This window comes from Felis catus, chromosome E3, assembly GCF_018350175.1.
Source record: "Felis catus isolate Fca126 chromosome E3, F.catus_Fca126_mat1.0, whole genome shotgun sequence".
NCBI lineage: Eukaryota > Metazoa > Chordata > Mammalia > Carnivora > Felidae > Felis > Felis catus.
The window spans coordinates 1,635,936-1,663,851 of record NC_058383.1 but is presented as its reverse complement, the minus strand read 5'-3'; the positions used below and the strand labels follow the sequence as shown (position 1 = coordinate 1,663,851).

Below are 27,916 nucleotides of genomic sequence, written 5' to 3'. Positions count from 1 at the left end.
CTGGCTACCGAGCGGGTCGGACACGCGCCGTGTCCTCCGGGCCGGAAGCGGGGCGGGTGTGCGCTCCCGCGTGGCCGCGGGACCTGGGGGCTCCAGGACACACTCGTGGCGCGTCGGTGCCCGCAGAGCGAGGATGGCCGACGGCCACAGCCCTGGTCCTCCCTGCCTGGGCCCCCGCCCCACGCGCCCCTGCGCCGGTCTCCGTCTCCCAGAACCAGAACGGTGGAGGAACGGCACCCTGGTCTCGTCCGCCCTGACTCCGATCGGCGCTCTCCGTGGAGGGTGGAGGCTGTGGGCCAGGTCTCTGGAGGGCCACTTCGGCGACCTCGGGGGGAGCGCCCAGCCGGGGCGCCTCCCGTGCCAGCTGAGCACGACCAGCGCCTCTGCCGCTGTGGTTAATGATGCCACCGTCCCGTGTCTTCCCTCGAAGGAGACAAACGTGCTCTTTGGCGTTTGTGTGTCTGAGGGGCCAGACTTGGGGACTGACGGCAACGAGCCGCACCGGCTCCCCCCGCACCGTCGGGAGGCGGCCGGACGCACGGCAGCTCTGGGTCACGGGGGAGGCTAGCCCAGGCCGGACGCCCCGGCCGCGCACCGCCCCGGCGTCTTAGGAGCGTTCTGGAATGGACAGCACGGAGGAGCGAGTTGCACAGTGCGGACCCTAACCCACCACCCACGTCCCGGCACGAGCACTTGATGTGTGTTGTGCTGCCGCCCCTCTGCCATCCGTCAATCTTTTTAACTTTTTTGATGCATTTTAAAGCAAATTGCAAACATCTGCACCGTTCCCTGTAAACGCTCCAGCATGCGTGTAATCAAGCAGAATTCATCTCTGGGGTTTGAGCCCACGTCCCGCTGCCCCTCAATGTTGTCTGATGACGCTGCTCATTCAGGCAGGTGATGGTCAGGGGTGGGTGGAGGTCCCGCTCTCCCCCCCACGCCTCGCGCCTGCTCCCCCCGCGCCAGGGCGGGGCTGCCGTAGCCAGCCGGCGATGCTGCGCGGGAAAGGGACCAGACTGCGGCCCGGTGACATTTGAAATAAGTATCTTTTTTGGAAACGGAGTGGGTAGAAAATTGCTGGGTTGCCTGCGAGCGGAAAGCTCACGGTGCCTGTGGAGACGTCTCCGCTCCCGTCCCTGCGTCACCAGGCAGGCACTGTCGAACCAGACCCTCCTAGCCTTCGTCTCCTTCCTCCCTCCTGAGTACAGGGTGGGGGAGAGGGGCCCTCACCCTTCATATTGCGCTGCCCTCTCCCGATCCATGCTGTGATGGCCCCCCAGGGGCCCCCGCTGGTTCCTTCTCACCTGCGGGTTCCTCCCGCCCGGCCTGGGCCCCCAGGGCTGGACCTCTCCTATCCCACCTCTTCCCACCTGCTCTCACCTCCTCCCCCATGTTCCCACCTTCTCCCATGTGCTCCCACCTCTCCCACCCGTTCCCACCTCCTCTCATCTGTTCCCACCTTCTCCCACCTGTTCCCACCTGCTCCCACCTGCTCTCACCTCTTTCCCCCGTTCCCACCTTCTCCCACCTGCCCCCGCCTCTTCCCTCACACCTGCCCTCACCTCCTCCCCCCTATTCCCACCTTCTCCCATGTGCTCCCACCTCCTCCTACCTGTTCCCACCTCCTCCCATCTGTTCCCACCTTCTCCCACCTGTTCCCACCTGCTCCCACCTGTTCCCACCTGCTCCCACCTGCTCTCGCCTCTTCCCTCCTGTTCCCACCTGCTCCCACCTGCTCTCACCCCTTCCCACCTGTTTCTATCTGTTCCCTCCTCCTCCCCCCTGTTCCCACTTCCTCCCCCTGTTCCCACTTCCTGCCATCTGCTCCCACCTCCTCCCACCTGTTCCCACCTGCTCCCACCAGCTCTCACTTGCCAGGGAGCCATGGGCCCAGTTCAGGCCTGACCTCTGCTTCTCAGAACCCTCCCACCTCTGGCTCTTCTCCTTGGGACCCTCTGGCTGCTGACCACACCCTTGGGCCTGTCCTGCCCCTGACTGGCCTACTGCCCCCACTTCTGAAATGCTCTCCGGGTGTTGCTTCCTGGGGGCGCCGAAACCCACAGGCCATGTGTTAGGGATGTATGGGCATAGGGGGAGCCCCAGAGATTGCTCTGGGGGTGAGGAAGGGGCTGATGTCTCTGAGCATTGGTTTCATCCAGGTCAGCCAGGTGACGGGGGCACAGGGCACTAGACTGGCCCTCGGCCAGAGGTGCTGGCCTCTGCTATTCCAGAACCGCCCCCTCCCTGCTTCTAAAGCCCCTGAAGCTCCTCCTCAGCCGCAGAGTGAGGGCCTCCATCACTGTGGGAAGGGGATACCCGGCGTCACAAGCTGGTGACCGGCCGCAAGGTGTGGAGAGGTCACTCAGTCACCTCCCCCAACTTTCAGGACCCCCACCTGCTGCCATGAGCCACACCCCCCATCCCCTCAGCAGAGACCCAGGCCTTCTGCTGCCCCGTCAGCCCCCGTGCCTGCCCTGAAAGCCTGGGGGACTGTGTGGGGGCCCCACAGGGGGCCACCCACTGGCTTCTCCCTCAGGGTCCTGGCCGTGGCCTGCACCCCTGGCTCCCACGACTTGCCGTCTGGGGCACCCCACGCCTGCCCACCAGCCCCGCCCATCCTTCGGGGCCGGCTCGGTATCGCCCTCACGCCACATCTGGGACCTGTTGGCGGGTCAGCCCTCTGGACCGTGAGCTCTGAAGGCAGGAACCTTGACCGAGTCACCTGCACACACCAGCCTCGGGCCTGCGTGTCAGCCCGGGCGCTCGGGGCGTACAGGCGCAGGGAGCGCACAGGGGTGGGTGCAGCCGCCGGCCCCCGAGTCCCGCGGAGGCTGGGAGGGTTAAGTACATGAAGCGTTCCGGGCTTTCCTCCCGTGTAGTGACTCCTTGACTGGTGGTTGAGTTTTTTCCTAATGTAGTGCCCGCCCCCCTTTAACTCAAAAGATAGCCTGTGGCGAACCATCCTGTGCCTTTTGCTTTCTGTACGCTGTATCTGGGAGCTCTCTCCTCGTTTTCTCAGCTGCAAGCTGTGTGGCGGTGGCGTGCCGGGGTTTGCTCCACCCGCTCCCTGTCAGTGGCCACGCAGGCACCGTCCTCCCTTTCCGTGGTCCTAAACGTGGCTGTGGTGCACGTCCTGTGTGTAGCATTTCCGTGTGCGCAAGCGTGTGGGGGATAAATTTCCGGGAGGGAGATCATGAGATCGAAGGGCACCGTACTTATTCTGGTCGATTCTGCCAGATGGTTGGTCACGACGGTCCGTCCGTGACCACTCCCCACACTGTGGGACAACGGTGACCCAGGAGAGCGCCGGTTCCCCACGGCCTAGCCCAGAGTGCACCGTCACAGGGGAAGATCTTCCGGCCCGGCAGGTGGACAGGGGTTAGGTCCGTGTGCTTTCGATCTTCGTTCCCTGTGTTGTATGTGAGCGTGAGAGTCTTTAACTACGTTCCTGGGTGTTGTCCTCTGTGGTCCAGCTTTCTGGTGGTCCTTGTTGATTTCTTGGAGTCGTTGTCTTGTAAGGAGTTGAGGTGTTTTTAAGTTGTGAACAGGTTTTCCCAATTGATCATTTGTCTTTTGGCTTTGCTTGAGGTGTTTTTTACCAAGAAGATTTTGATATTTGAATTTTTACATAGGTGGGTTTACCTACTATTCTCTTCTGGCTTCAGGTGGTGAAGGAGTTCTTCGTGGTGGTTTTGTTTTTCACGTGTAAATCCGTGGCTGGTTTGGTGTTCGGGTTTGGTCTGGAGTTCTACAAGGGAGGAAGCCTGACATCCGCCTGTTCCCTGAAAGGCGGCCCCTCGCGGTCCTGGGACCACTGTCCACAAAGCCCGTCCTTGATGGTGTCAGGTGCCGTGCCCCGGATCCGCGATGCCCGCGTGTCACTGGGTGTGGGCCGCTCCCAGGGCTGATGCGTCCCCTCCCGCCTGCCCCGTGACTCGTCCAGCAGAATTTTTCCCGGTGTCTCTTGTTCATGTTTATGTGCCCTTTGGAATTAACACACCCCCCAACTAATTGAGAATTTGTTAGGTCTCACGAAAGGTGACGGCGAGCCTCCCGGGACGGGACGTCGTAGGACAGTCAGTCTCGTGCGTGGGAGCGTTTGTGGGGTCCTGTTTGCGCCCCACCGGCACGTTTTACGGCTGTGTCTTCATTTTGCACGTTTCTTGTGTCGTCTGCCTCTGGGGCGGGGATCTTCGGTGTCCCTGCCGCACGGACTCCGGGCCCCGCCCGGGAGGTGCGTGACCCTGTTCGTGGCGGCCGCGTGTGCCCCTTCATACCCGGAGTGAGCGAGCGGGCGCGTGCCCCGGGCCTGTGCTCCCCGACGTACGTGTCAAACAAGGCGCTTCAGGAAAGAGCCCGAACCTCCCTCCCCAACGTGGCGCCCGGCCGCTCATGTTTATTAACGCCGAGGACTAAAAAAAGCCGGCCTGCTGATGCGCACTTGTGAGGAGACATTTCCACAGGCGCTGATTTCTTCTGATTCTTTTATGAGAAGGACGTGTCTTGAATAACAAGCCCCTTCCCGTCCCACGAGCCGGTGCCAGCCGGCGTCTCCGCGGGGCCTCAGACCCCCAGACCGGCGGCCCGGCCCCGCGCCCGCACGGGGGGCCTCGCGGCGCCCTGAGGGTCCCCGGAGCCCCTGCCTCAGGATGGGCCTCAGGGTGCCGGGCCCGCCCGCTGTGCCGCCGGCCGTACGCGGGCCCCGGCACGGCCACCTCAGGCTTCGTGCCGACCCCGCTTCACCCCCGTCTGCTCGTCACCAGGCCATTAGACACACGCGTGGGTTACCCGGCTCCCCACAGACCTAGAGACGAGCGGCGCGCTGAAAAGTCATACGTGATTATCACTTTCAAGCCAGTTGAATTTTTCTTACGAGGGACCCGCAGCGTCGCAGCGGCCACGTGAGGCGGGCGGGCGGGCGGGCGGAGGGCAGAGCGTTGGCTGCAAGCCTCGCCCTCGCCGGGGGGCGGAGGCCACGTCTCGGGACAGGGAGGGCAGGTGCGGCCTCGTGCCCCATGATCCCCGCGTGTCCCTCCCGGAACTGAGCCCCTGGGGCCCCGCCGGGATAGACCCGTTCTTCTGACGCCAGGCGCGGGGCCTCACTGCCACGGCAGCTGTCCGTCCAGGCCCGTCAAGCCAGGGCGTATCCGGGGCGGGACAGGTGGGACGGGCAGCACTGCGACCAGCTTCAGGAGCCCTTACCCTGGGCTCTTGTTTTTGTGACTGGCTCAGGGCTAGCAGGACACCTGGCCCCTTCCTCCCTGGGAGGCCAGCACCCGCTCGGACCCCACCAGCACCCTGGATCCGTGTCCCCTGACCGGGTCACAGCTCCCACCAGATGAGGGCTCTGGAGTCGGCTGCCTCGGGGGAACTCGCTCTCTTGTCCCTGCCGGCTTCGCCCAGCCCTCGTGGCGGCTGTGTCACCTCGTGTAGACGTGCCGTGTCGGCCTCGGTGCTGGGGAGGAAGCCCAGCTTGGGGGTCGGCCCGCGGCGCCTCGGCCTCGGCGGAGTCTGGCACGCTCCCGTCCTCCCTTACTGTGGCACCGTCCCCGGGGCCCACGGAGCCGAGCCGCCTCCAGAAGACCCATTCATGGCCCCTGTGCTGCGAGGGCCACAGCTGAGGGCGTGGCACACGCCACACCGGTGCCGTAGGCCCGCGCCCTCTGGCCGGAGTCAGATGCTCCCGACCCCGGACGAGGGGCTGACAGAGGGGCTTCTCACGTGCGCCTGCGTCCCCTGCTCTGGCCCGCACGGCGGGAGGCAGGGGTGCCGCAGAGAGGGCATTCGGGGCGTCTCGTGCTGCCAGAGGCCCTTTCTCCCTGGCGCCTGCATCCACGTGTGTCCCGTGGGCAGCCTGCACTGGCGCTTAGGGAAGAGTGTAGACTCCTCGTCTGTGCGCGGCCCTCCCCTTCCCCTGCGACATCCGGCCCGGCCTGCCCCCTCCCCTCCAGCTTCCTTTAGGAATGTTTGTGGTGACGGGGGTTGGGGGGGGGCGGGGGCTGCCCGGTAGGAGCCCCAGCGAGGGCGCTGGGGGTTGTGGTCATCGGCCCGGTGCCCAGGGGCTTAGGTAACCGGAGCTTCAGGCCAGGTCTGTTCCAAGCCCCGCGCTGGTCTCCCTCCTTTGTCTCCTCCTTGCCATCCTCCGACTGGCCTCCCTCCGACTCGGCCCCGCTGGGACGTGGCATGATGTTTGCCGTTCAAGCTCCGTTCCAGGGCTTAGGGTCCAAGATTCCTTCTGAACGAGTCCCTGGGGTGGCTTGGCCAGAGGGGAGGATGGACCCCAGCAGAGCAGCGGTCGTTTGGCGCCCCCGGTGCTAGGTGTGGGGTGTCTGTCCCCCTTGCTGGGGTCTGGTGTGTGGGTGCTGCTCTAACGTGGGGGACAGCGGAGACTGAGGCAGCCAGGGCCCCACTTCCATGAGCGTATGTTTGGTGGGGAGACACAAACCGTGGGCCCGGTGTACCCGTGAGTCATCACTCGTGGGGACACCTAGGAAGGAGAGCAGACCGTTGGGACGGACTCGGGGAGGAGCCGCTCGAGGACCTGGCGGGACCACGTGCTCTTGGTTTCCTTCTGTGGCACAGAGGACAAGGAATGTCACTGCCAGGATTTCCAGGGCTTTCCAGGGGAAGTCACCCTCTCAGGGTGCTTAGGCTCTCCACGGAAGTTCTGGAAGAGTCCAGACTACTTGGGGAATTTGAGTTTCTTCAGTCTGTGAGTATTAACTTGACTATATTCCACAGTCGTGTCTGTTTGTTTTAGATAAGATCCCAGTATTGTGGCCACCGATAACGTGATACCTACAGGAAGTAGATCAGGAGTATTCTGGCATCAGGCACTGTTGAAGCTGAACTGCTCAGCAGCCCAGCAAGGAAGGAAATTATGACCAGTTTACTTGATCCTTCTTGTAGAAAGGTGGTTTTGTGGAGGCGGTTTACGGACAGAACGCGGAATTCTAGAACTGCCTCCCGTGGGGATTTCTTGACGTCCCACCACAGATGCTGAAACTGACTTTACAAAGCCGCCTTCTTTAACCACATGACCCTGCTGTCCCGCTCCTGGGACTCGAACAGACACGCGCACCCGCACGTTCACGGCAGCATCACGGTGTCCATCTTGGACCGGGGTGACACGACCCGGTCCATCCACACAATGGAATATCACTCGGCCTTAAAAAGGAAGGAAATTCTGGCACCTGCTCCCACACGGGCGGACCCTGCAGACACCATGGTGAGTGACACGATCCAGACACAGGAGGACACGCACCGGGACCCACTCACACGAGGTCCCGGGGTCGTCAGACTCACAGACACGGGAGGACACGCACTGGGACGCACTCCCACGAGGCCCCGGGGTCGTCAGACTCAGGGACACGGGAGGACACGCACTGGGACGCACTCCCACGAGGCCCCGGGGTCGTCAGACTCACAGACACGGGAGGACACGCACTGGGACCCACTCACACGAGGTCACGGAGTCATCAGATTCACGGACACAGAGTAGAAAGTGGGCCCAGGTCTGGGAGAGTAGTTGGGGGTCTGTGTGTAATGGGGCAGACTCTCAGTGTGGGGAGATGGAACGTTCTAGAGACGAGCGGTGGGGAAGGCTGCACAGCAGCGTGAATGTGCTCGGTGCCACTGAGCTGTTCACTTAGAAATGGTTGAGATGGTTAATTTTCTGTTATGTGTATTTTACCGCAATTATGAAAAAATCGAGTGGCTTTGTTCAGCACTTTCTGATCTGTGTACCTCCGGTCCCTTGGGCAGGTGGGACGAAGTGCCCGGCGTCCCGGTGAGCACCCAGGGCAGTGAGCACCGACCTCAGTGCTGTCTGCGCCAGCTCTCACCGCTCAGGCAGGCCACCGGATTTAGGCTGCGCCTGTTGTTTGCCGTCTGACGGGGACGTCACGACAGCCACGGCCACCCGATTTCCACAGCTTCTGCACGTCCACGCAGCCAAGCAGGGGCCTGGCTCGCTCGCTTGGTGACATTGCCGTGGGATGGCAGGTGGAGGGGGGATCGTCAACTGTGGCCTCCTGACTAGCAGGACGAGCACAAGCAGAAGACACCCTGTCCCTTCCCTTCTTCCCACGGAGCACGGCCCTGGGTGCCCACGCAGGTGACACTCTTCGGTGACCCTGCCCTGCTGTGACAGAGGTGCAGGGAGGGGCCTGGCCTGGGGACAGGAGCCTCAGGGGGCTTGTTGGCTGGGCAGCTGAGTCAGGCCGGGGAGCCAGGCCAGGCCTCTGTGGTCGGGGCCGCGGGGGCTCTGCGTGTGACCCGCGGGGCCCCAGCCGGTGTCCTGGGATGGCGGCATCTTTCCCTCAGGCCCTGTGGCCTGGCCGCGGGTTGCGTGCGGGCAGAGGAGGGACGGGCACCCCGCTGGGCCCCAGGACTCGGCCCGTCTTGCCACTCTGTCTCCGGGAAGAGGGAGGCGCTGGTGAGGTGGTCCCCACCGCCCTCGTGAGCAACCCCACTGTCTGCCCGCCTCCGGGAGGTTAGCGGCGTCGTGTTGGCAGCCTGCCCCGGTGCCCAAGGCCGGCAGGGCTCCAGACCACCACCGCGGGGTGAACTCTGGGCCGGGGACGGGCCCGGAGGTTGAGCACAGTGGCCTCCCTCTGGGTATTGCGTCCAAGGAGGACCGGTGTCAGGCCTGGCTGGGCGAGGGCCCCCTCCGGGCCCCCTGTCACCATTGGTCTTCCTCCGGACGGCCACAGGACGTGGCGTATCTTTCTCCCCTTTGTTACGTGGCCATCAGTGGACAGACCCATCGTGCTGCGGTCTCCGGCCCTGGGTCGGAAGCGGGCACGGTGGTCGCCCGCAGGGTGGAGTGAGGAGAGCCGTACCCACGTGTGGCGGCCCAGGCGGGGCTGCTCCCCCAGGCTGCGTCCTCCCTTTGCTGCGCTGGGTCCCTTCACCAGCTTTGACCAGAGGGTCCGGGCCCCTCGGAGGCTGCAGTGGGCGCTGGACACCGTGCGCACAACCCCCTCTTGTAAGTTGGGTGGCAGGCTGTACGCCCTGTATGTTTTCCAAGGGTGCCTCGGCCACAGGGAATGCCAAGTGCCCAGCTTTTGAGTAAAGCTTCTGTCCTGGGGGGGCAAGGGGAGCCAGAGGAGGGAGGGGCAGACCCTCGTGGTCCCCAGCCTCTTCCTTAGCCTTCCTGTTGGCCCAAGGACAGGCAGAAGCTTGTGGAGCACCTGTTCTCCCTCAGTAACATGTCTGCGGCTTGAGGAAGGACCCCGGGGACCTGCCTCTGGGAACCTCCAGCCCCCGGCCTCTCCCCTCTTTACCCCTCCCGGTGACCAGTCCTGAATAGCCGCGTGTGCCTCCAGTCCTCTCCGGGCCTCGGTTTCTCAGTCTCTGAGCCAGGAGACGAGCCAGCTGCCCATGATGCCGCAGATCCGGGGGGTGGAGGAGTCCGGCTCATCCTGCTCTGTGTGATCCCCTCCGCCATTCCCTACCCTGTACACCTGCCGCGAGCACAGTCTGGGGGGCCTCACGCGGGGGGATCGGGTCTGCTGTGTGCCCGAGGCTTCAGGGCCCTTTGAGCACTGAGCGAGAACCCAGCTTGCCACGATCCCCACCCGTGAGACAGTAGGGACATGAGGCCAGCCGCTGAGGGACCTGCACAAGGCCATGGGGCTCCTGAGCAGAGGGGGCACCAGCCTTGGGCCTGTGCAGAAGACGCAGGGCCGGGCTTGGGGAGCAAGGTCACTGAGGCAGGGCCTGGGGAGGGCTGCGCTCCCCATCTAGTAAGCCCGGCCCGGCCCGGACCCCGAGCCTCCTGCTCTTCTCCCCGAGCTGTGCTCCCTTGGGCTGGGAGAGGTATTGATTTAGCTTCGAGGCCGGGTGACTTATGAATATGCATCAAGACCAGCACTTACTTAACTGAGCCGTTTAATTCTCCCTGCGTCTCTGCCTCTTCCAGCAGGGCCCTCAGTATTCGCGTCAGGCCCGGGTGGCAGGCGCCAGCCCGCCCTCCCTCCCGGGCCCTGGGCAGCACGTGCCGCCGCAGGCCAGGCCGACGGGGGCTCCTGGGGCTTGCCCTCTGTGCAGGCCTGTGAGCACCAGGCCCCGAAGGTCCTTGGGGGTGGCGGCCCGCCCTTGCTCTGCTGCAGGTGGAGAAGGGCCAGCAGCCAGCGTGGGTCAGGGCGGCCAGGCCGCAGATGCTCCCCGCGGGACTCAGGACGCTGGCACAGCGGCCTGGTCGCGGAGGAAAGCGGCCATTCTTGGGAGCTGTCAGGGAGTTAGGGCGAAAGAAGGGATTCGTGCGGTGAGGCCGAGGCAGGAGCCTCCGGGCTCTGGGGGACGAGTAGAGTTCGCCCTCCGGCCCAGTCCCGCCCGGCACTCTGCGGGTCTCCACAGAAGCGCGTGGCAGACGCCCCCTCCCCCAGAACCCCGGCCACCCCACGCCCAGCCCCGGTCTTTGGCTTCCCCGGGGTCATTCTGGGGCAGACACGGCAGCTCCCCGCAGGTGACAGGGGCCTGTACACGCGGTGATCCCGCCGTCTGGCCGGAGGAAGCCCAGAACGTTTCCTTTTGAGATCCTCGTCGCTACGCGGTTCCTCAGCTGGGAATCAGACCCGTCTCCGGAGGAGATGACAGCCGTCTTCCCTCTTCGTGTCTCAGAGCCGCCATCTAGCAGCACGTTTCCACAGGGGTGTCCGGAGCCCCGCCTGTGTGCCTCATGGACGTGTCAGCCCCCGAAGGCGTGCTGCGCCCCCCGGTGGCCACACAGCTTCTGCCCCGCACGCGCCCCAGGGGCCTGCCCTTACGTTCCTCCGGCCGGGAGGCTGGGGGTGAGGTGCAGGTCACAGGTGATGTGCCGCGTGAGAGCCGGGCGGGGCTCGGCCTGCTGGAAGCGTCTGGGGAACCCGTGATCTCGGCGGCTGGACGTCCCGTGGCGAGCCGGCCGTGGGCGCCAGCGTCTCCCTCCACTCCCGGGCCTCCGTGGTGTCGGCCACGCCGTGACGTCCTCGTGGCCGCAGAGGGACGGCCTCTTCCCACCGCGCGGGGTCGGTGTCACCGCAGGCTGAGCCTGTGGACGCACAGCCCGGCCGCAGGGTCCCGACAGGTCGGCCCCCGCCTGCCGGCCACCGGCCCAGGGAAAGCCCTGTTGGGCGTGTGGGGGGAGAAGAATGAGGTCCGAGTCCAGTTTGGCCAGGCCTAACTGAGAGCCAGTTGCTCCGGCCCCTGGAAGGCGTTATCTGGCCACCCGGTTTGCGTGCTCCCCGATCCCCGGCCGTGACAGACTCCCAGGCGGCCCCGACTGCACCAGCCAGCTCACCTCCTCTCACCGTCTCCGGGCGGGAGCCCTCGTCCTTCTCAGCCCTGTGTGGGAGTTGCAGGTGGCAGGTGCCTACGGCAAACCCAGGCCCTCAGGGTGTTGACAGCTCATCCCGGCCCCCAGCTTCCTCCCTGCCGACCGGGCCTCACTATGACCGCTGCAGCGACTGGCCAGCAGGCCGCACCTTGCAGCAGCTTGCTGTCTGTCCCGACACGGGCCTCTGACCCCACCTTGCAGTCTCAGGTCTGGTCTGCACGTACCCCACACCCCATGCGCCCCCGTGTCAAAGACTTGGAGGAAACCGGCTGGAGCAGAGTGGCCCGTCTCCCGCCCTGCGGACGGGGTCTGGCAGTGTATGGTCCAGGGGCGGTGGGGGTCCCTCGGAGCCCTGAGGGTCCAGGGTCAGGGAGGTAGGTGCACACGGGAAAGTGGCCTGAGAACGTGGGGCCTGAAAGCCTGGGCGGATGAGGTCGGGTGGCGTCACTCGAGGGGGACTATGGCGGGGAGTCCTGACCAGCCGTGGGCCCGTGGAGGTGCGGGGGTGCCTGGGAGGCTCAGAGAGGTTCGGCCTGGCAGCCAGACAGGCCCCGGGTGGCGTGGAGGTCAGGCTCTGGCCTCCACCGCACCCAGCGTGCATTCCCCCCACCAAGCTCGGTGCTCCCCTCCCTTGTGGGTGCCGGCTCTCCGCCCTACCTCTTCCCTTCCTTTTTTTTAAAAACATTTTTTTTTTTTAATTTTTTTTTTTTAATGTTTATTTTTGAGAGGGAGACAGAGCACAAGCAGGGCATGGGCAGAGAGAGAGGGAGACACAGAATCGGAAGCAGGCTTCAGGCTCCGAGCTGTCAGCACAGAGCCCGATGCGGGGCTTGAACCCATGAACCGTGAGATCATGACCTGAGCTGAAATCAGACACTCAACCAACTGAGCCTCCCAGGTGCCCCTTTAAAAAAAAAGCTTTATGGAGATTTATATGCCGCATACCTCACGTGTTTGAAACGGAGAGCAATTCGGTGATTCTTACACTCGCAGATAGCATGTGCCTTTCATCGTATCAGACACACATCTCCACCCCTGCCTGCCACCCCTCTGCCTCCTGCCCCCACAGCCCCTGTCTCTATTTTCCATCCGTGTGGGCACTCCTGTTCTGGGCCTTTTGTGTGGATGGAGCCACGTGACCTGTGGTCCTTTGTGATGCGCTTCTGTCACTGAGCGTCACGTGTCCAAGGATCTCACGTGTGGTAGCAGGCGTCAGTGTCCTGCCCCTTTTTTACGGCTGAGCGAAATACCACCGTGCACCCAGCGCGGTTCACCGTTCACCAGTTGATGGATGTTGAGTTTTTCCCGCCTTCTGTTATGAATCATGCTGCCGTGAACGTTGGGGCGCAGGTTTCTTGGTGCGCATCGGTTTTATTTCTCCTGAGCCAACACCAGCGTGTAGACTTGTGGGTTTGTGCGGTCGCTGTCTGTCTCACCGCTCGAGGAGCTGTTACCCACAGCGGTTGTGCTGTTTCACATCTGTGCTGACAGTCGTGGGGGCCCCCAATTCCTCCTCGTCCTCAGCAACGCTTGTCTCGATTAACGATGCCATGGGTACTGAGCGTCTTCTCGTGTACTTACTAGTTTTTGTGTCTCTTCCGTGGAAAAGTATGTAGTGAGACCCCTGCCCACTTTTAAATCAGTTACCTGGGTCTTGTTGTTGCTACTGAGCTGCGAGGCTTTGTTATTATTCTGGGTACGAGTTGCTTGCTGGATGTGCAGCTTACAAATACTTTCTCCCCTTCTGTATGTTGTCTTTTCCTTTCCTCAATGGTGTTCTTTGAAGCACAGAGTTTTTCATTTTTATGACGTCTGATTTGTACTTTTTTTTCTTTTGTTCTTTGATTTTAGCATCCTATCCAAGAATCCGTGGCCAAATCCAATGTCACGAAGGCTTACACTCACATTTTCTTCTGAGTCTTGTGGTCTGAGCTCTTTCACTTACATCTTTGGTTTTGACTTAGTTTTTATACGGTGTGAGGTAGGGGTCCAGCCTCACACCTTTTGCACACGGATGTACAGTGGTCCCGGCAGCGTGTGTTAAAGGACTCCTTTCCCCACGGAGTGGACTTGGTGCCCTTGTAGGAAGTCAGTTCTCTGGGGACACGAGGGTCTCCTCCGGGCTTCCTTTCTGTTCCAGTGAGCTCGCCGTGACGCTGGCACCACTCTGCCTTGGAGTAGAAGTGGGCATCCTCCTGCTCTGTCCTCCCGTTCAGGATGGCTGGGTTATTCAGGGTTATTCGGGATTATTCGGGATTATTCTGAACCTCTTGCAGCTCCCTATGAATTGTAGAAGCAGCTGAGATTGGGGAGACGAGGTCCACATGTGCACCTGCTGGGTCTGGCCATCCTCACAGGTCATGTCCTCCGGTCGACGGCCGCCTATTTGCGTCCTTAATCCCTGCCGGCGATGTTTGCTCCCTACTGCTCTCGGTGCTCTGGGGACAGGAAGGGGGCGAGGCTGCCGCCTGTCCCTGGCCCCCGGGCGCCCTGGATGCCAGCCTCTGGACTGGCCTTGGTGCTGCCTGCCTCACATCCCCCAGCGCCTCCCCGTGGGCGGGCTTTATCCTCCTCCCGGCCTCCTGCTCAGACTCTTTCCAGCCAAGGTCAGCGAGCCAGAGCCCACGGGCCAGGTCCCGCCAGCTGCTTGTTTTGGCAAATAGAGCTTTCTTGAGACGTGGTGGGGCCCGTCAGTTTATGCAGGTCTGTGGCCGCCCCACGTCACAATGATAATAGGCTGTGTGGCCACCGACCTGAATACTCACTTTCTGCCCCCTCCCAGCTGGCCTGCACGGTACACACCTCCAGAAAACAGGAGAGCGATCCACCAGGGGGCCCGAGGGAAGGAGCCTCGCCTGCCCCAGCCATCGGGGCCCTAGCCTCTGTCCCCTGACCTGCTCTCTGCCTGTTCCCCTAAAACGAGGGTTTGTCAAGGATGGACCGTGACCACCGGCGGGGCGGAGCAGGGCCTGCACGGTGGTCCGGGCACCTTGTCCCTGGTGCTGCGATGTGGCCCCTCACCCCTGCATCTTGGGGAGGCCTGTGCTGCCCACCCCCAGCCGGTGTGAGTCCCCCTACTTCCCCTCCATAATCAGGATGGGGTGGAGGTCGACGGTGCACTGTCTTGTCATTCTGGTGACCCAGGTTGGAGCACGACCTCTGGCCTTGTTCTTATTGATGCGTGCAGAACCCAAAAGCCTCGGCCCGGAGCCTCCCAGGGAGCCTGCCGTCCGCCGGGCGGGGACCGGGACGCCCTGGGTGCCCGGCTCCTTTCTCCTCTAGCCTCCTCTCTAGAGACCGTGTCATTTCCCAGTTGCTTTGTGGCAAACACCCCAAAACTTAGCAGCCTGAAACAGCAGCCACCTTGTTCTCGCTGGTGTCTGGGTGACTGTGCTGGTCTCCCCCGGGTGCCGTCGCCAGCTTCCAGCAGGTGCAGCTTCCGGCAGAGAGCACGTGCCGCCACGGGTGCGTCAGAAGAGGGCAGGCTGGACGCGCGCACGCTCAGCCCTCGGGCGCACCGCGCTGACCTGGGGGCCGAGGCCGACTTCACGGGGAGGGTCTGGGGGGCGGTGGGCGCACAGATGGGATCGCCGGCCTCCCCGTGGCCGCCGTTTGTCCGGGGGGGGCGGGGGGCTCAGGCTTGGTCTCCCCGGGAGCAGCCTGCCCCCCACGGTAGGGAGGGGCGGGTTTTGCGCACAGAGGCACGTCCCCCACATCCTGGGGCTGGTCCCAGAAATGGGGCTCTGACTTGGGTGCTAGTCCTCAGGCGGGAGCAGGGCAGACCGAGTGGTGCCAGCAGGCCGCGCCTTCACTTGTCACTGTGACCGTGAAGAGGCAAGAAGCCTTGTGGGCTCGCATGCCCGGGGCTGATTGGCCACAGGCCGTGTGATGTCCTCACGGCCTGATTCTGCAGGGCCGGCCGGGTTGGGGCGCTCACTCCCCGGGACCCAGGGCTGGCAGACGCGGCACGCACAGCTGACGGCTGTCCTCGGCAGGCCTGTCGCAGTGCAGGGGCGAGCCCTGGGGCGTGGACCGTGGCCCCCTTCCCTGTCCCACCCGCCCCACCCCACCAGGTCCTTACAGCCCCACACGGGCCACGGGGAAGGGGCAGAGGCTAATCCCGCGCCCGGGGAGTCTGGCCGTGGCCTTCACGTCTGCAGACGGGTCTCATCCCCACGGAGGGCCCCGGAGACCTTCCCTCTTCGTTACCCGGTGTCCTGAGCGCCTCGGCTGCTTCCCACGTGCTAAGAAATGGCTCCGTCAGTGCGGGGCTTTACGGTCTATGAGGGTTTGAACACGCGTCGCCCGGTCCGTCCTCGGCATTCCCCATTTCTCAGGTGAGGGAGCCCAGGGCTGGGGGGCGCAGTGCGGCGGCAGCAAAACTCACCATGGTGCTGGCCACGGGTGCTGCCTCGGTGACACAGGTGCCCCCCTCCACCCCCAGGGCGGAAGCCAGGCCGCAGGGGATCTGTGTTCTCACATGACACTGGCCTCCTGCGCTGGGCTCTGCAGTCAGCCCGTCAGGACGGCCATCCTGGCGGGACCCCGTGGGCCACCGACCACCGTCTGGGGTCAGCGGCGATCCTGCCCCCTGTGGCCAGGGCCACGGGGAGTGAGAGCTTTTGCAGCTCGTCCCCCACCAGGGGGTGACTGGTGCCGTGGCCGAGAGCTTGGGCACCAAGCCCACAGAGCCTTTCTCGCTGTGAATGCCAGGGCCGTGGCCTCCTGGTGCCTGGCCTGCTCACCTTGACCCCTGTAGCCAGAGGGCCATCTGTCCCGACTCATGACACCTGTAAGAGTTTCTCCGCTTTGCCTCCGCCCCCTGTCTGCTCTCGCCTGGCGAAGCCCTGCGGGTTCCGGAAGTCCCCGACCTCGTTTGTACCATCAGCCCTTCCCCATCGAGGGAGGGTCCTCCCCGCAGGCTGCTGCTCGGAACCCCTGGTCCCGGCGGGGAGCGGTCTTCTCCTTCCTGTTCCCCTGGGTTCGGCGCCTCCAGGACAGCATCCCACCCCGGGCCCGGGATGTCCAGGCACCGGGTCACCCGATTCACCTGCACCCGCCTCCTTTCGGGTGTTAGCGGTCTCATCCTGTCTCGGGCCCAGGAGAGCCTCTGCCTGGTGGCCGAGGGAAGGAGGAGCTTGACCCTCTGGCTCAGCAGGGGTGGGCCTGGGCCCGAGGCCTGCCGACCCGTCTTTGTTCTTACATTTTTGAAGGGTTGAAGGAAAACCAAAGGAAGAGCAGCGTCTGGGGACACGGGAGCTGGTCTGTGGTTTTGCAGGACTCCACTCCCGGGGCCCCGCACGGACGCAGAGCTGGCTGGCGGATGGAGGCTAGTAACAGGCCTGCCCTGCCTGCCCCCTGGCCCATCCCTCACTGCCTGCTTGCCTCCTGTGTGAATGATGGGTCCCCCCACCCCAGCCCGCAGAGGCCCAGAAAGCAAGCTGCTGGCCTGTCTGCTGCCACAGGGCCTCTGCCGGGCTGCACCGGGCCGATGGATTTCACGCTCACGGTTATCTTTCCCAGAGTGTTAAAATCGAAGGGAGTAACGCTGCCTTCCCACCCGGAGAGTCTGTGATTCAGACGGAGCTACAGGATGTCTCTTTATTCTCTGAGGCTTTTACAAGGTTCTCAGAAACCCATAAAGAGCCCCTAGTCCTCCCTTCTCGGCGCCTTCCCCACGGGCTCATGCGGACAGCCGTGTCTAGGCCTCACCGCGCTGTGCCATCCCCCCCCGCCCCGGCCTCTCTCTGAGGTGATGCCAGACGAGAGGGTCCGAGGGGGCCACGGCTGGTGACGCTGCATCTGTGGCCAAAGCTCTCCTGTCTCTGAGGGGGCTTGTGGCTGCCCTCCCGTGTGCCAGCGACCCCAGGAAGTTGTTTTACTTTCTGGAGGTGGCACCCAGGACGGGGAGGATCCTGCCATTCCTTCCCCATCCCCTCCTGCCTCTCCTTTCGGGGCACATTCTGTGGCTTCTGGGCCGGCCCCTCCCCAGGCACCACGGTGGCCTCACTGTCCTTCAGTGACTCAGTGGGACCGCGCCACGGCAGCTCAAGCTCGTGTGCGGGCCCTGCTGCACTTAATGAATGTGTCCGCGGCCAGCCTGCTTCCCCGGGGAGCGAGATGCTCAGAATAAAGGATGCCGTCCCCCGCCCTCCCCCCCCCCACCCGCTGTCCCTGGAAAAGCGAGGAGAGACGTGTGGGCAGGACTCACAAAAGCGGCGGAAGATGGGGCTGTCGGAGAGAGAGGAAAAATCACCGCATATTGAGCGGAAAGGGAGACGGGCCACAGTGTGTTCGGCTGGCCCAGGTCCCTCACTTACAGAATCGGGGTGGGCTCCCGGGGTCGGCGGCCTCCTACCCGTCTGCTCAGGAGATGCCAGCCTCCCAGAGTGCCCATCCCAGAATGGGTACGGGCCTTCCGCCACCTGACGGCAGTTCTCTGCTCCAGCAGGTGTGAGAACTTCGAGACGGCCCTCTCCCTCCCTTGCCCTACGGCGGCCCCTGTCCTTGTCAGGGACACCAGAGAGGCGTGGCTCTTGCTGTGACCCCACAAATGTCCCTCCTGAGTGAGGAGACGGCAGCGTCTTCCAGGAAGGGCATCTCTTGATGCCTGAGCCCTCAGGAGCCTTGTAGATGGGAGGGCACGGGGGGCGTCCCAGAGGGGGCGTCCCGGGGGGGCGTCCCAGAGGGAGGGGCCTCGGACCCAGCTCCTGCCCTGCCTTTACTGGCTCAGGACACCGGACGGGTCATTTAGACACATTCTCCACGCTGGCCGAAAAACCAGGGCTGCTCTCAGCAGGTCCAGGGGCACGAGGGGGGAAGAGGTGAGACCCCCCCCCAGGCTGGCTCGGGGTCATCAGGGTCTGAGTCAGACTCCACAGACAGTGGAGACCCAGCAGCACCAGGGCAAGGGACTCAAGCCCGCCTTCCCCTTGGGGTTCTCTGACCTTTGGACACGTGTGTGTAAGTCTGTGTGTCACATGCCCATCCGTGTGTGCGTGTGGATGCGTGTGTATATTTGCGTACGTATATGAACGCATGCATCCGTGTGTGTGTGCCCTTGTCAGTGTATACGTGTGTGTGAGTGTGTGTGTGTGTGTGCTAGGAGTATGTGTGCACGCGAGTGTGTATCTGTGCATGTGTGTATGCACGCATATGTGGTGCACACATATGCGTGTGAATGTGTGTGCATACACACGTGCGTGTGAGTGTGCATGTGTCCGTGTGCATGTGTGTGCATATGTGAATCTGTGTATTCATATGTATCTGAACGAGCATACCTGTGTACACGTGTGGGTATGCACATGTGTGTCTATGGGTACGTGTGTGTGAATGTGCACATGAGCGTGTATCCGTGTGCACACTGTGTGCACGTGCATATCTGTGGGCACAATGTGAGTGTGCACGTGTGTGCACCTGTGTGTGTGTCTGGCCTTGTTGCTGAGCATGGGTGAACCCTGGTGGAGTCGAGCAGTCAGTTCCCCGTGAGTATCTGGATGGTCCTTGTGTCCAGGCGCACGTTTTCATCACAGCCGCTGGGCAGGACACCAGAAGGGCATTTTCGTCAACTGTCCACACTGGTGACCAGCATCCAGAGCAGGAAACAGAGCAGCACAAACACCTCAGGGGCCCCCTGCTGCCCCAACCACAGCCCCAGGCGGTCCTCCTGGCCTCCAGCGGCACAGAGTGCTCTGGTCTGCTTTCGTGGGCTGAGCCTCCGCCGCGTCTGACTCTTTCTGCTCGGCGTTGTTGGTGATGCCCAACCCCATCGTTGTTTGTGTCTGTAGGTGCTCGTTCCTGCAGATGGGTGCTCTTCCCCGTGGGGACCTGTCGGTGCCTGACTCCCCGTGGACGTTTGCACGAGGCCGTAGGCGTCACGCTCGGGAGGGAGGAGCTACACTGCCACGTGGCCTTCCCAGGGCGCCTCGCCAGTTCCCGTCCTCACCGGGATCAGCTCTGGCCGCTCTGTGCCCTTGATGCCGTTCCCGTCTGTTCGGTGCCGTGGGTGTGGGGGAGGAGCTCGGGCATCTCTGGGCCGTTTTAATTGGCTTTGCTCGGATGATTAACTTGAGCTCCATTTCACTTTTTGCCGGCCTCTCGGACATGTTCTTTTGTCAAGTGTCTGTTCACGTTTTTTGCCCATTTTGAAAATTGGATTGTCTGCCTCTCTTTCTTGTTTGCAGGAGCTCTTTAGGTATCCTGGGTGTGAGTCCCGTGTCAGCTTTTGTGCCAGCCGCCCTCTTACTCTTGGTGACCGGAAGGTCTCGTTTTCTCTGAGGCCCGTGTGCTTGCATTTTCACGTGAGGTCAGCACCTTCACAACCTTGTTTCAGAAACCTCTGTCTACTCTAAGGCTGTGGCGTTCTCTTCTGTTTTCTTCTGAACCCGCTTTGGTTTGCCTTTTGTGTGTAAATTTGCCATCGCTTAGGCATCGTCATTTTTGTGTTCTGTGAGGTCATCATCCCGTTGACCCCACGCCACCCTTTCTCCCGGTCTCCGTGCGTCAGTGGCTTGCGGTCGCCGCCGCCGCAGACTGTACCGTGGCGTCGCATGGCGTCTGCCAGATGGTCTCACGGCCGTGCGGGACGGCCGCGGGCCGCGTGGCTCATCTGGGCCCTGGGTGGGTCATTCCGTACTGGTGCCGGGCCTCGTTCGCTCTCCGTCTCTGCGTAGCTGATCTTGTCTCTCCGTGGCGGGCGGGCCTCTTCCAGGCCAACAGGGAAGAGACGGGACGTGGAAGACGGCGAGGCCTTCGATGTCCCAGCTGCGGGACAGGAAAGAGGAAGCTTCTTTCCCAGTTCCTGAAGAGAAAACTTCAGGGAGATGATTGGCCTTGCCCAGGTCACGGGGCCACCTCGCACTGGTTTCCGGGGTCAGACCGAGGGGGTTCCACTCCCCAGGGCGGGAGCTACTCCGAGGGGCAGCAGCTGGAGGGCAGGCAGGAGCAGCAGAGAGGGCCTCAAGGTGGGCCTGCCGGCCGAGCGAGTGTTCTCCCGTGGGGCGTCCGGGGGCTCCAGGACCCCAGCGGAGCTGGGTGCGGTCGTTGGAAAACCCGTGTCCACACAGAACCCGCACATGACCACCCGTAGCAGCTCTCTCCGCAACTGCCGAAACCGGAAGCTCCTGAGGCGTCCCTTGGAAGTGAGTGGACCCCCGAGCTGGCGTGTCCGTACAAGGGGATGTCACTCAGCGCTGCACGGAAATGGGTTAGCAGGCCGCCAAAAGGCGTGGTGGAACCTGCAGTGCGTGTTGCTAAGTGTCGCAGAGCAAAAGAAGCCGGTTTGAAAAGCCTCTGGCCTACGGTGTCCAGAAGAGCCAGGCAGTGATGCCGCACTGCTGGACTCGTGCCTGCATTTGCCAGAGCCCCTTGAACTTACAGCGCACGGTGAACATCGGTGTGTGTGTGACTTTAGAAGCATCCAGGCCAGGGCTCGAGGCAGACTCCGGGATGTGGGAGAACAACCACCCTAGAGTGTGTGGGTGGGGGAGGGGCCGGCCTCTGCACCCGGGAATCCTCGAGGCTGCAGACCGGCAGCGCGAGGGCCCGCCGCTTCTGTCCCGCTGCACGCAGGTGCCAGACCCGAACTGGGTGAGGGCCGGGCTGGGCCGTGTCGTGGCGGGTGGTGGAGGTGGGGACAGGACGTCCGTGCACACGGGGGCTCAGTTTACTATAGACTCGGGTGGTTGCATTTGGAGACGTTCATAGACGGGTGTCTCTCCCAGCGAGCGAGGCCAGCATCCACACTGGTGTGTCGGTGAGGGCTGGGGCCCTTGGGGTGTCGGTGACAGGGACACGGGGCCCAGCCATGTGGCGACTCTGAGCTCTCCTCACAGATTATCTCTGAGTTTTGTGTTCATTTTTTAATCTGCAGACCTTGAGCCAGCAGGGCGTGTGGGAGCAAGGGCCCCCAGTCTTTGGGACATTTGTCGGCAGAGCGTTATGAAAGTGTAGCACTTTTGGGATGTCCCCCCCACTCCCCGGTTTGCTTTTACAACTGCCGTGTGAGAAGCCGGAGGGGACTTTGAGGCCCGGGCACCTGCAGCGTTCCAGAGGGCCGTCTCGCAGGTTTCCCTGGGTTTTCCCCGGTTATAACTTACCGCCGCTCCCGGTGCACGATCAGGGCCCAGAGGCCCGGGGCGGGGCACGGCGGTCCCTGTCCTCGCACTCACGGGTCCCGGCCGTGCTGACCTGCCCTGTGGTCCCGCAGGGCGGCTACGACCAGAGCAAAACCAAGGTGCTGCACATGAGCATGAACCCGGCCAGCGCGGCGAAGCAGAGGCTCCGCGAGGACCAGGCCCGGCTGCAGGAGGAGTGTGAGCGGCTGCGGGAGCTCGTGCGTGCCCTGGAGCGGGGCGGCCCCGTCCCCGCCGACCTGGAGGCCGCCGCGGGTCTGCCCTCGTCCAAGGAGGTGGCAGGTAGGCATCGCCCCCCGTCCGTGCGCCATCCCGTGGGCAGTGGGCCGCGGGAGGGCCTGGGACCGAGCGTCCTGCGTGCCGCGGGTCGCCCCGGGAGGTGACTCGGGCAGCAGTGGGGAAACGCGTGGCTCAACTGTGTGCAGCCTCCCCTCACGCAGACTAATGCCGTGTTCCAGGTTATACGTGTCCGGTTAATCATGAGTAAATCCACCACTCCGGCAATGGGGACCGGCTTTCACGGGTCTGAATACCTTTCACAGAACCCAGAGGCGTCTGCACAGAGGCCGGCGGTGGCCGGGCGCGGGGGGCGCAGGTGCAGGAGGCTGCCTGTCCTAACGCGGCCTCGCTCGCGCTCTGCAGCTCCGCACCTCAGGGTAACGGCCCCCAAGCGCACGGCTCGCCACCACCCATGCAAGGAAGTGACCCTCCCGTTCCCGCCGTGTCCCACACTGGAGCCGCCCCACAAGTGCACAGAAGGGCCCGCCGGCAAAGGCAGGGAGCGTTTGGGAGCCCAGTCTGCCCGGGGCTACTGCACACAGTCGGGCCCCGTGGGTACCCCGGGCCGGGCGAGGGGCCCCCGCCCGGCCCTTCCTGGCACAGCCCTGCCGAGGTCACCGGGCCGTCCGTACCGTAGGGCCAGGCGGCAGTTGCCGCGACACCTCCCTCCCGTGTTTCTGAGGTGCCCTTCCTGTGTGCTGCGCCCGCCCCTCCTTTTCACTCGGGTCATCTCCTCCCCATGGCGGTGGCAGGGCCCTGGCCGCCACCTGGTCTTTCTCATGTTTCTCAGCTGAGAAAGTTCGTCCTGTGTCGAGCTGTCTGTGTCCTTGACAAATTCAAGAGCCGAAGGTCCAGACTCGGATTGCGTTCAGGTGACTGTTCCCCTCGTGACGTGATAGGTCATCCGTCTGCCCGGTGAGGTGTGCCGCACTCCTGACGAACGAGAGTGGCACTCCGCACGGGGACAGTCGCTCGCACACGGGCCAGGGCGCTGAGACAGGTGCCTGCGGCCTCAGCGGATGGGAGGCCGTTGGCCAGCCCCTCTGACAGATCATGGGGGTGACCGGGGAGCCAGGCCCAGGCCGGACAGGGCAGAGCGGTGGCGGGGGGAGGGTGCGTGGCAAGGAGGCGGCTGGTGCCGGCCGCAGGCACCCGGGTGGAGCCGGCCCGTTGCACGTGGCATCTACTCTGTCCCCTCCCGGACACCCTTCCTGGAGTTGCAGTAGAGAAGGTCTTGGGTTTTGCTTTTTCATTTGCAAGGAGGACGTAAACCCCAGAGAAATGATCCCACAGCAGACTTTGGAATCTGGGAGCCTGGTGTGTGGGTGGTCGAAGGGTGAGGAGTGGCAGGGCCAGTCTGAGCGGTGCCCCCGGAGCCCCCAAGGCCAGATGTGGTGGCCAGAGGTCCTGGGGGAGGGAGGGCGACTGGCCGAGAGGAGGAGGATGAACGGTGCTCCCCGAAGGGTGTAGTCACACAGCGTGGCCCCCCAGGCCATCCACCCGGCACCTTCCGGTAGGCACTTGCCCCTCCCCCGGAAGACCGAAAACCAGGGTAATTCTCTGGGAGCGCTGAGTCCCACCGAGCAGGCCCCACGCGGGCAGGGCCTCCCTGAGAGCTGGTTAGGAGCCCGGGATCTCGGGCTCTGTGCCAGGCCCGCTGGGTTGGAAACCCTGGGGGAAGTGGTTCACAGAGAGTCCCTGGACGGGAGCCCTGGAGCCAACACAGAGGGGTGCACGTGGGTGCCGGGGCCCCCGCCCCAGCCCACCTCTGTCTCCCGTCACCCCCCGGAACACCCTCTGGGTGGGCTTCTGTCGTGGAGTCCCCTAACGTCGGAGGCCCGACCAGGCCTTCCCGGCGGGACCCATGGAGCCCCCTCCTCCTTGTGAAGGAGCCCCAGGGCGGTCGGGCACTGAGGGCGGGGGCAGCACAACCAGGGGAAGAGAAAGCCTCCGGTGATTGTCCACGGACCTCTGCAGACACACAGGAGGATACGGTACTTTAAAAACATTTTGGGGCGCCTGGGTGGCTCTGTCGGTTGAGCGTCCGACTTCGGCTCAGTTCATGATCTCACGGTTCCTGGGTTTGAGCCTCGCGCTGGGCTGTGCTGACAGCTCGGAGCCTGGAGCCTGCTTTGGATTCTGTGTCTCCTTCTCTCTCAAAGATAAATAATTGTTAGAAAACAATACTTAAACATCTTCAAAGAGGAAGCACGTGAACATTTGGAAATTAACAACATCAAAGAGTGAGATGAAGGCCTGAACAAAGGACCTTACAGATTGGGGCGTTTAAGTGAATGGTAGGACAGAAGGACGGACGCAAGCAGGGGGAGAGGCTAAGGGAACGAGAGGCCGTGGGCGTCTGCGACGCCTCCCTCAGGGAGTGTTGATTTCGGTTTCTCGTGGGTGGCGTGCCGAGAGCGCCCCCTCACCGCCCCCTTTCTCACGAGGCCACAGAGGACGCGCACCCATGAAACGAGGGGGGGATCCAGGAAGCGACACTAGACACAGGAGGCCCGAGCCCAGCCCGCGAGAGATGGGGGGACTCCGGGCAGCCGCCTCGGGAGCAGCCGGCACAGGTGGAGACTGGTCAGAAAGTGCTGGAACCTCTTCAGACAGATGGGGTTGCAGAATGGGAGGTGTCCGGTGTCTGGAGAGGCAGCGTGGACCAGGCCTTTGCACAGCTGCGTGCCCACGTTATGGCTCTCGGTTCCCGTCTTCCCCGAAGGCTGGCTTCAGGGGCTGCAGCCAGGACAGTGTGGGGTCATGATGCCAGCGAATCGGGTCATGGTGTCCGTGGGAGGACAGGAGGGCAGGAGGCCCAGGCCATCCTGGTGCTTCCATAAATGGACTTGGGACCCAAGTAACCGGCCAGCAGGTGGAGCCGTTGCCCCGAGGGAGGGGGAGATGCCCTTGTCCCGCCCCCGGGCTCTAAAACCTGTGCAGGGGGAGGTGGCCTAAAAATAAAGCCTGAGGTCTAAAAGGCTTGTGGAGTCAGGCTCCCGAAGGCCGTGAGCGCCAGCAGCACCGAAGCTCCGGGTGGGGGTTGGGAGGATGGCGGGGCGGGCGGAGGCAGCGGTCAGAGACCAGGGCCGCATTCGGGAGGCTCACGGGCCCAGGGGGTGGGCAGCAGCGGGGGGTTGCCCAGAGGTCCCCCGCTGCACCCGGCGGTGGCTGGCTGACGGGGGGTGTGGGTGAGGAAGCAGTGGGTCACTGCCCTCCTCGCGGCACGGGGTGACCACGCCATTGCCAGGGTTGGCAGGGGTCCGGGGCGCGTGGGCGTTCCTGGGACCCTCTCAGGGATACTCCACTGGGCGGGCCGCCGGCGGTGACCCGTGGCCTCCTTCCAGGCATTTGTCCACATAGTGAGCCTAGGCAGGGACCCCAGCCCCACAGGCTGCTCCCCTCCCCGGCAGCAGCCTCGGCCCCAGCGAGCGTGTCAGTGGAGCAGTCGGGCGCCTCGTGGATGGTGCTTAAGCACCGGGTAGACCGATGGCCGAGACCCGCCGAGTGGGTGGTGGGCGCGTAGCCGGGCGTGGTGATGAGACGCCGCCTCTTTGGCGGCCCCGCTTGTTTATTTTTGCCTGCACGGCTCAGCGTTGTCAGCAAAGTCACGAGGCAGCAAACGTGCCTCCCCCCTCCCCAGGTTCCCCCCCGGCCTCCAGTGCTGTTGGGCTGTGACCCGTGACCTTCCCACCAATTGCAGAAGCCTCGACACCTGCAGGTACTCTCGACATCGCCACCCCCCACCCTGGACCTCACAGGCCAGCCTGCCCTGTCACCTCTAAGCGGGCAGCTCTCCCCCTGCCCAGACCTTTAGCTGTGCGCACGGTGCTGCCGGGGTGGCCGGGCGAGAGACAGGGTAGAATTGCGTACGGTGGCCCCTGCCCTCGGCACCCCAGGGTTAGCACAGGCCAGTGGACCCTATAGGAACGCGGCCAGTCCCCTGACAGATGACACGGAGGGCGCTGATGGCCCGGACAGGTTCCCATCTGCCGTGCCCAGGACGTGGCCTCCGGGCGGGCCTTACAGAGTGGAGCGCAGCCCTCGGACGGAGCAGGTGCCCCGTGGGTAGGGGTGGGCAGGGGTGGTGGCTGGACCAGTGATGGGAAGGCCGCTTTGGCAAGAGGGAAGAGAAGGGCCCATCGGGCTAGCCGGGGACGGCCGCCTTCCCGTGCGGGAAAAGCTGGTGCGAGCTTCTTCTGCATCTTTGACAGAGGAACTGCTGAATGACCCAGAGCAGGGGCACAGCCCCCTGGGTTGGCAGGAACGCAGACACCTGAGTCCTCAGCCCCCCCCCCCCCCTTTCCCGGCTCTTGACTCCTCACACGGCCCCCTGCTGAGCTCAGCCTGGGCCAGGGAGATTATTAATTGCAGCTTAATTAGGCAGGTCATTAATATTCAAGTAATCTAATCTTGTCAGCAGCACAGTGAAGGTGATCAAGTTTGTCGCCGCCCAGCTGTGTGGGTGCAGCTGATCCCAAGGTGTCCCTTGGTGGTGGGGTGCCGTGGCTCCTCCCTCCTGGCGGTGGGTGCCGTGGCTCCTCCCTGGAGCCCACCCACTGCCCAGAGAGGCGGCCTGGAGGACTGGGGTACTCGCTCGCACCACAGGGGCCCGGGGCACAAAGATCGGTGTTCTTCCCTTGCCGTCCGGCCTGTCTGTGGGCTTGTGAGGCGCCCCCCCCCCCCCCCCCCCCCGCTTCAGCCCACGCCGGCTCAGCCGGGGGCGAGCGGGAGGGCCACGGTCATGGGCCAAGAGCGGCGGAAATCTGAACACCAGCTCCGTGAGACACGGGCTGAGTCATTGCTACCCCCGTGCCCTCCGATAAGGGAGCCACTCCCGGCTCCCATCGGCTCGTGGCACGTGAGGGTGCGGTGCCGGCGTGGAAGAGGCGCGATGGGCTCCCGAGGGCCCCCGGGAGGGCCATGGGAGCCAGGGCCTCGGAGCAGGGACACCGCGGCGGCCGGGCAGCTTCCTCCGGCCAGGGCGGGGGGCTTCGGTGAGCTCTGTGGGCTGAGTGGGAGGAGAGAAGGACTAGTGCTCCTGGCAGGGGTCACCTGACCTTGTCCTTCCCCCCAGCAGGTGCCCAGCCCTGTGCCAGGCCACAGCGAGTGCTGTGCTTATGTCCCCGGGGCGAGCAATGCGCCATCCAGGTGGGGAGAGAAGGCCAGCGTGCCCAGACGATCTGGGGAGCAACGTAGGGTCTCTCCGGCCGCTTCCGTCCCCCACCCCAGATGAGCACTGGGAGCTGCGGGAGGGTCCCGGTGCTGGGCTTTCCTGACCCACCTGCCCCGCAAAACAGCCTGGCCTGGCGGCAGGTGGGAAGGGAAGGAAGGCTTGTGTCTTTGAAGCGGCTGCCGGTGCCCGAGTGGGGCACACTTGGGGCGAATCTGAAAAGCACCACAGAGACTTCAAAACAGCTGATGTCGACCCCGAACTTTCAGAACGGGGTCAGAGGCCCCCGGATACGCTGTTAGCAAACCACCAGGCACGGGAAAGGACCACGCAGGTGCTCGTGGCAGCGCTAGCCCGTGTCCTCAGGCGCGCTCCTAGGAGGGAAAGGGCCGGGCGGCTGGTAAGCGTGTGGTTGGCTTTGTCAACTCCGGGCCCTGACCCGGTGTCTGCGCGTGGCCCGTGGCCCGTGGCCCGTGGCCGTGCGTCCCCACTGGCACTGCTGCCGGCGGCGACTGTGTGGCGGAGCCTGTCCCGTCGTGACGGGCGTTTCCCCGCTGTCTGAAGACGAGCGCCTGTTTCTGCCCGTGCCTGTCTCTGCGCCCTCTGGAGCGCAGCGTCTGGTCCAGTTTCCCCCCTTTTGTAACGGGCGGTTTTCTTTGTATTGAGCTCGGGGAGTTTCATTTTCTGGCAGTGGCTTCCTCAGAGCAGATACTTTTCATTTGGACGCGCCCGGACGATGAATTTTCCTTTCACGGGAGTCCCATCCAGGAACTTGACCTCACCCGAGGTCAAGACACTTTTTTCTTCTGTTTCCTACCAAGAGAGATTTAGTTTTATGGGTAAATCTGTGATCCGTTTAGAGTTATGTTTTGCATACGGTTGGGTCGAGGGAATCGTGAGGGGAGTTCACGTGAACTGCGAACGTCCGATCGTCCCGGTGTCGGCCTGCGGAAAAGCGTGTTACGCCTCTGTGGAATTGATGACCTTTGCTCCTTCGTCATGTGCCCTGGC

At 63.6% G+C, this 27,916-nt stretch overlaps 1 protein-coding gene across 8 annotated transcripts in view; it reads left to right on the top strand.

Moving 5' to 3' along the window:
* Positions 1–27,916, top strand: part of MAD1L1 (mitotic arrest deficient 1 like 1) — a 362,570-nt gene that overhangs the window by 229,788 nt on the left and 104,866 nt on the right. For all 8 annotated transcript variants that reach the window (XM_045048077.1, XM_045048076.1, XM_045048078.1 and 5 more), the window contains one exon: positions 21,528–21,735. In XM_045048077.1, coding sequence (XP_044904012.1) covers positions 21,528–21,735 — 208 coding nt within the window. The remainder of the gene's footprint in view (positions 1–21,527; positions 21,736–27,916) is intronic.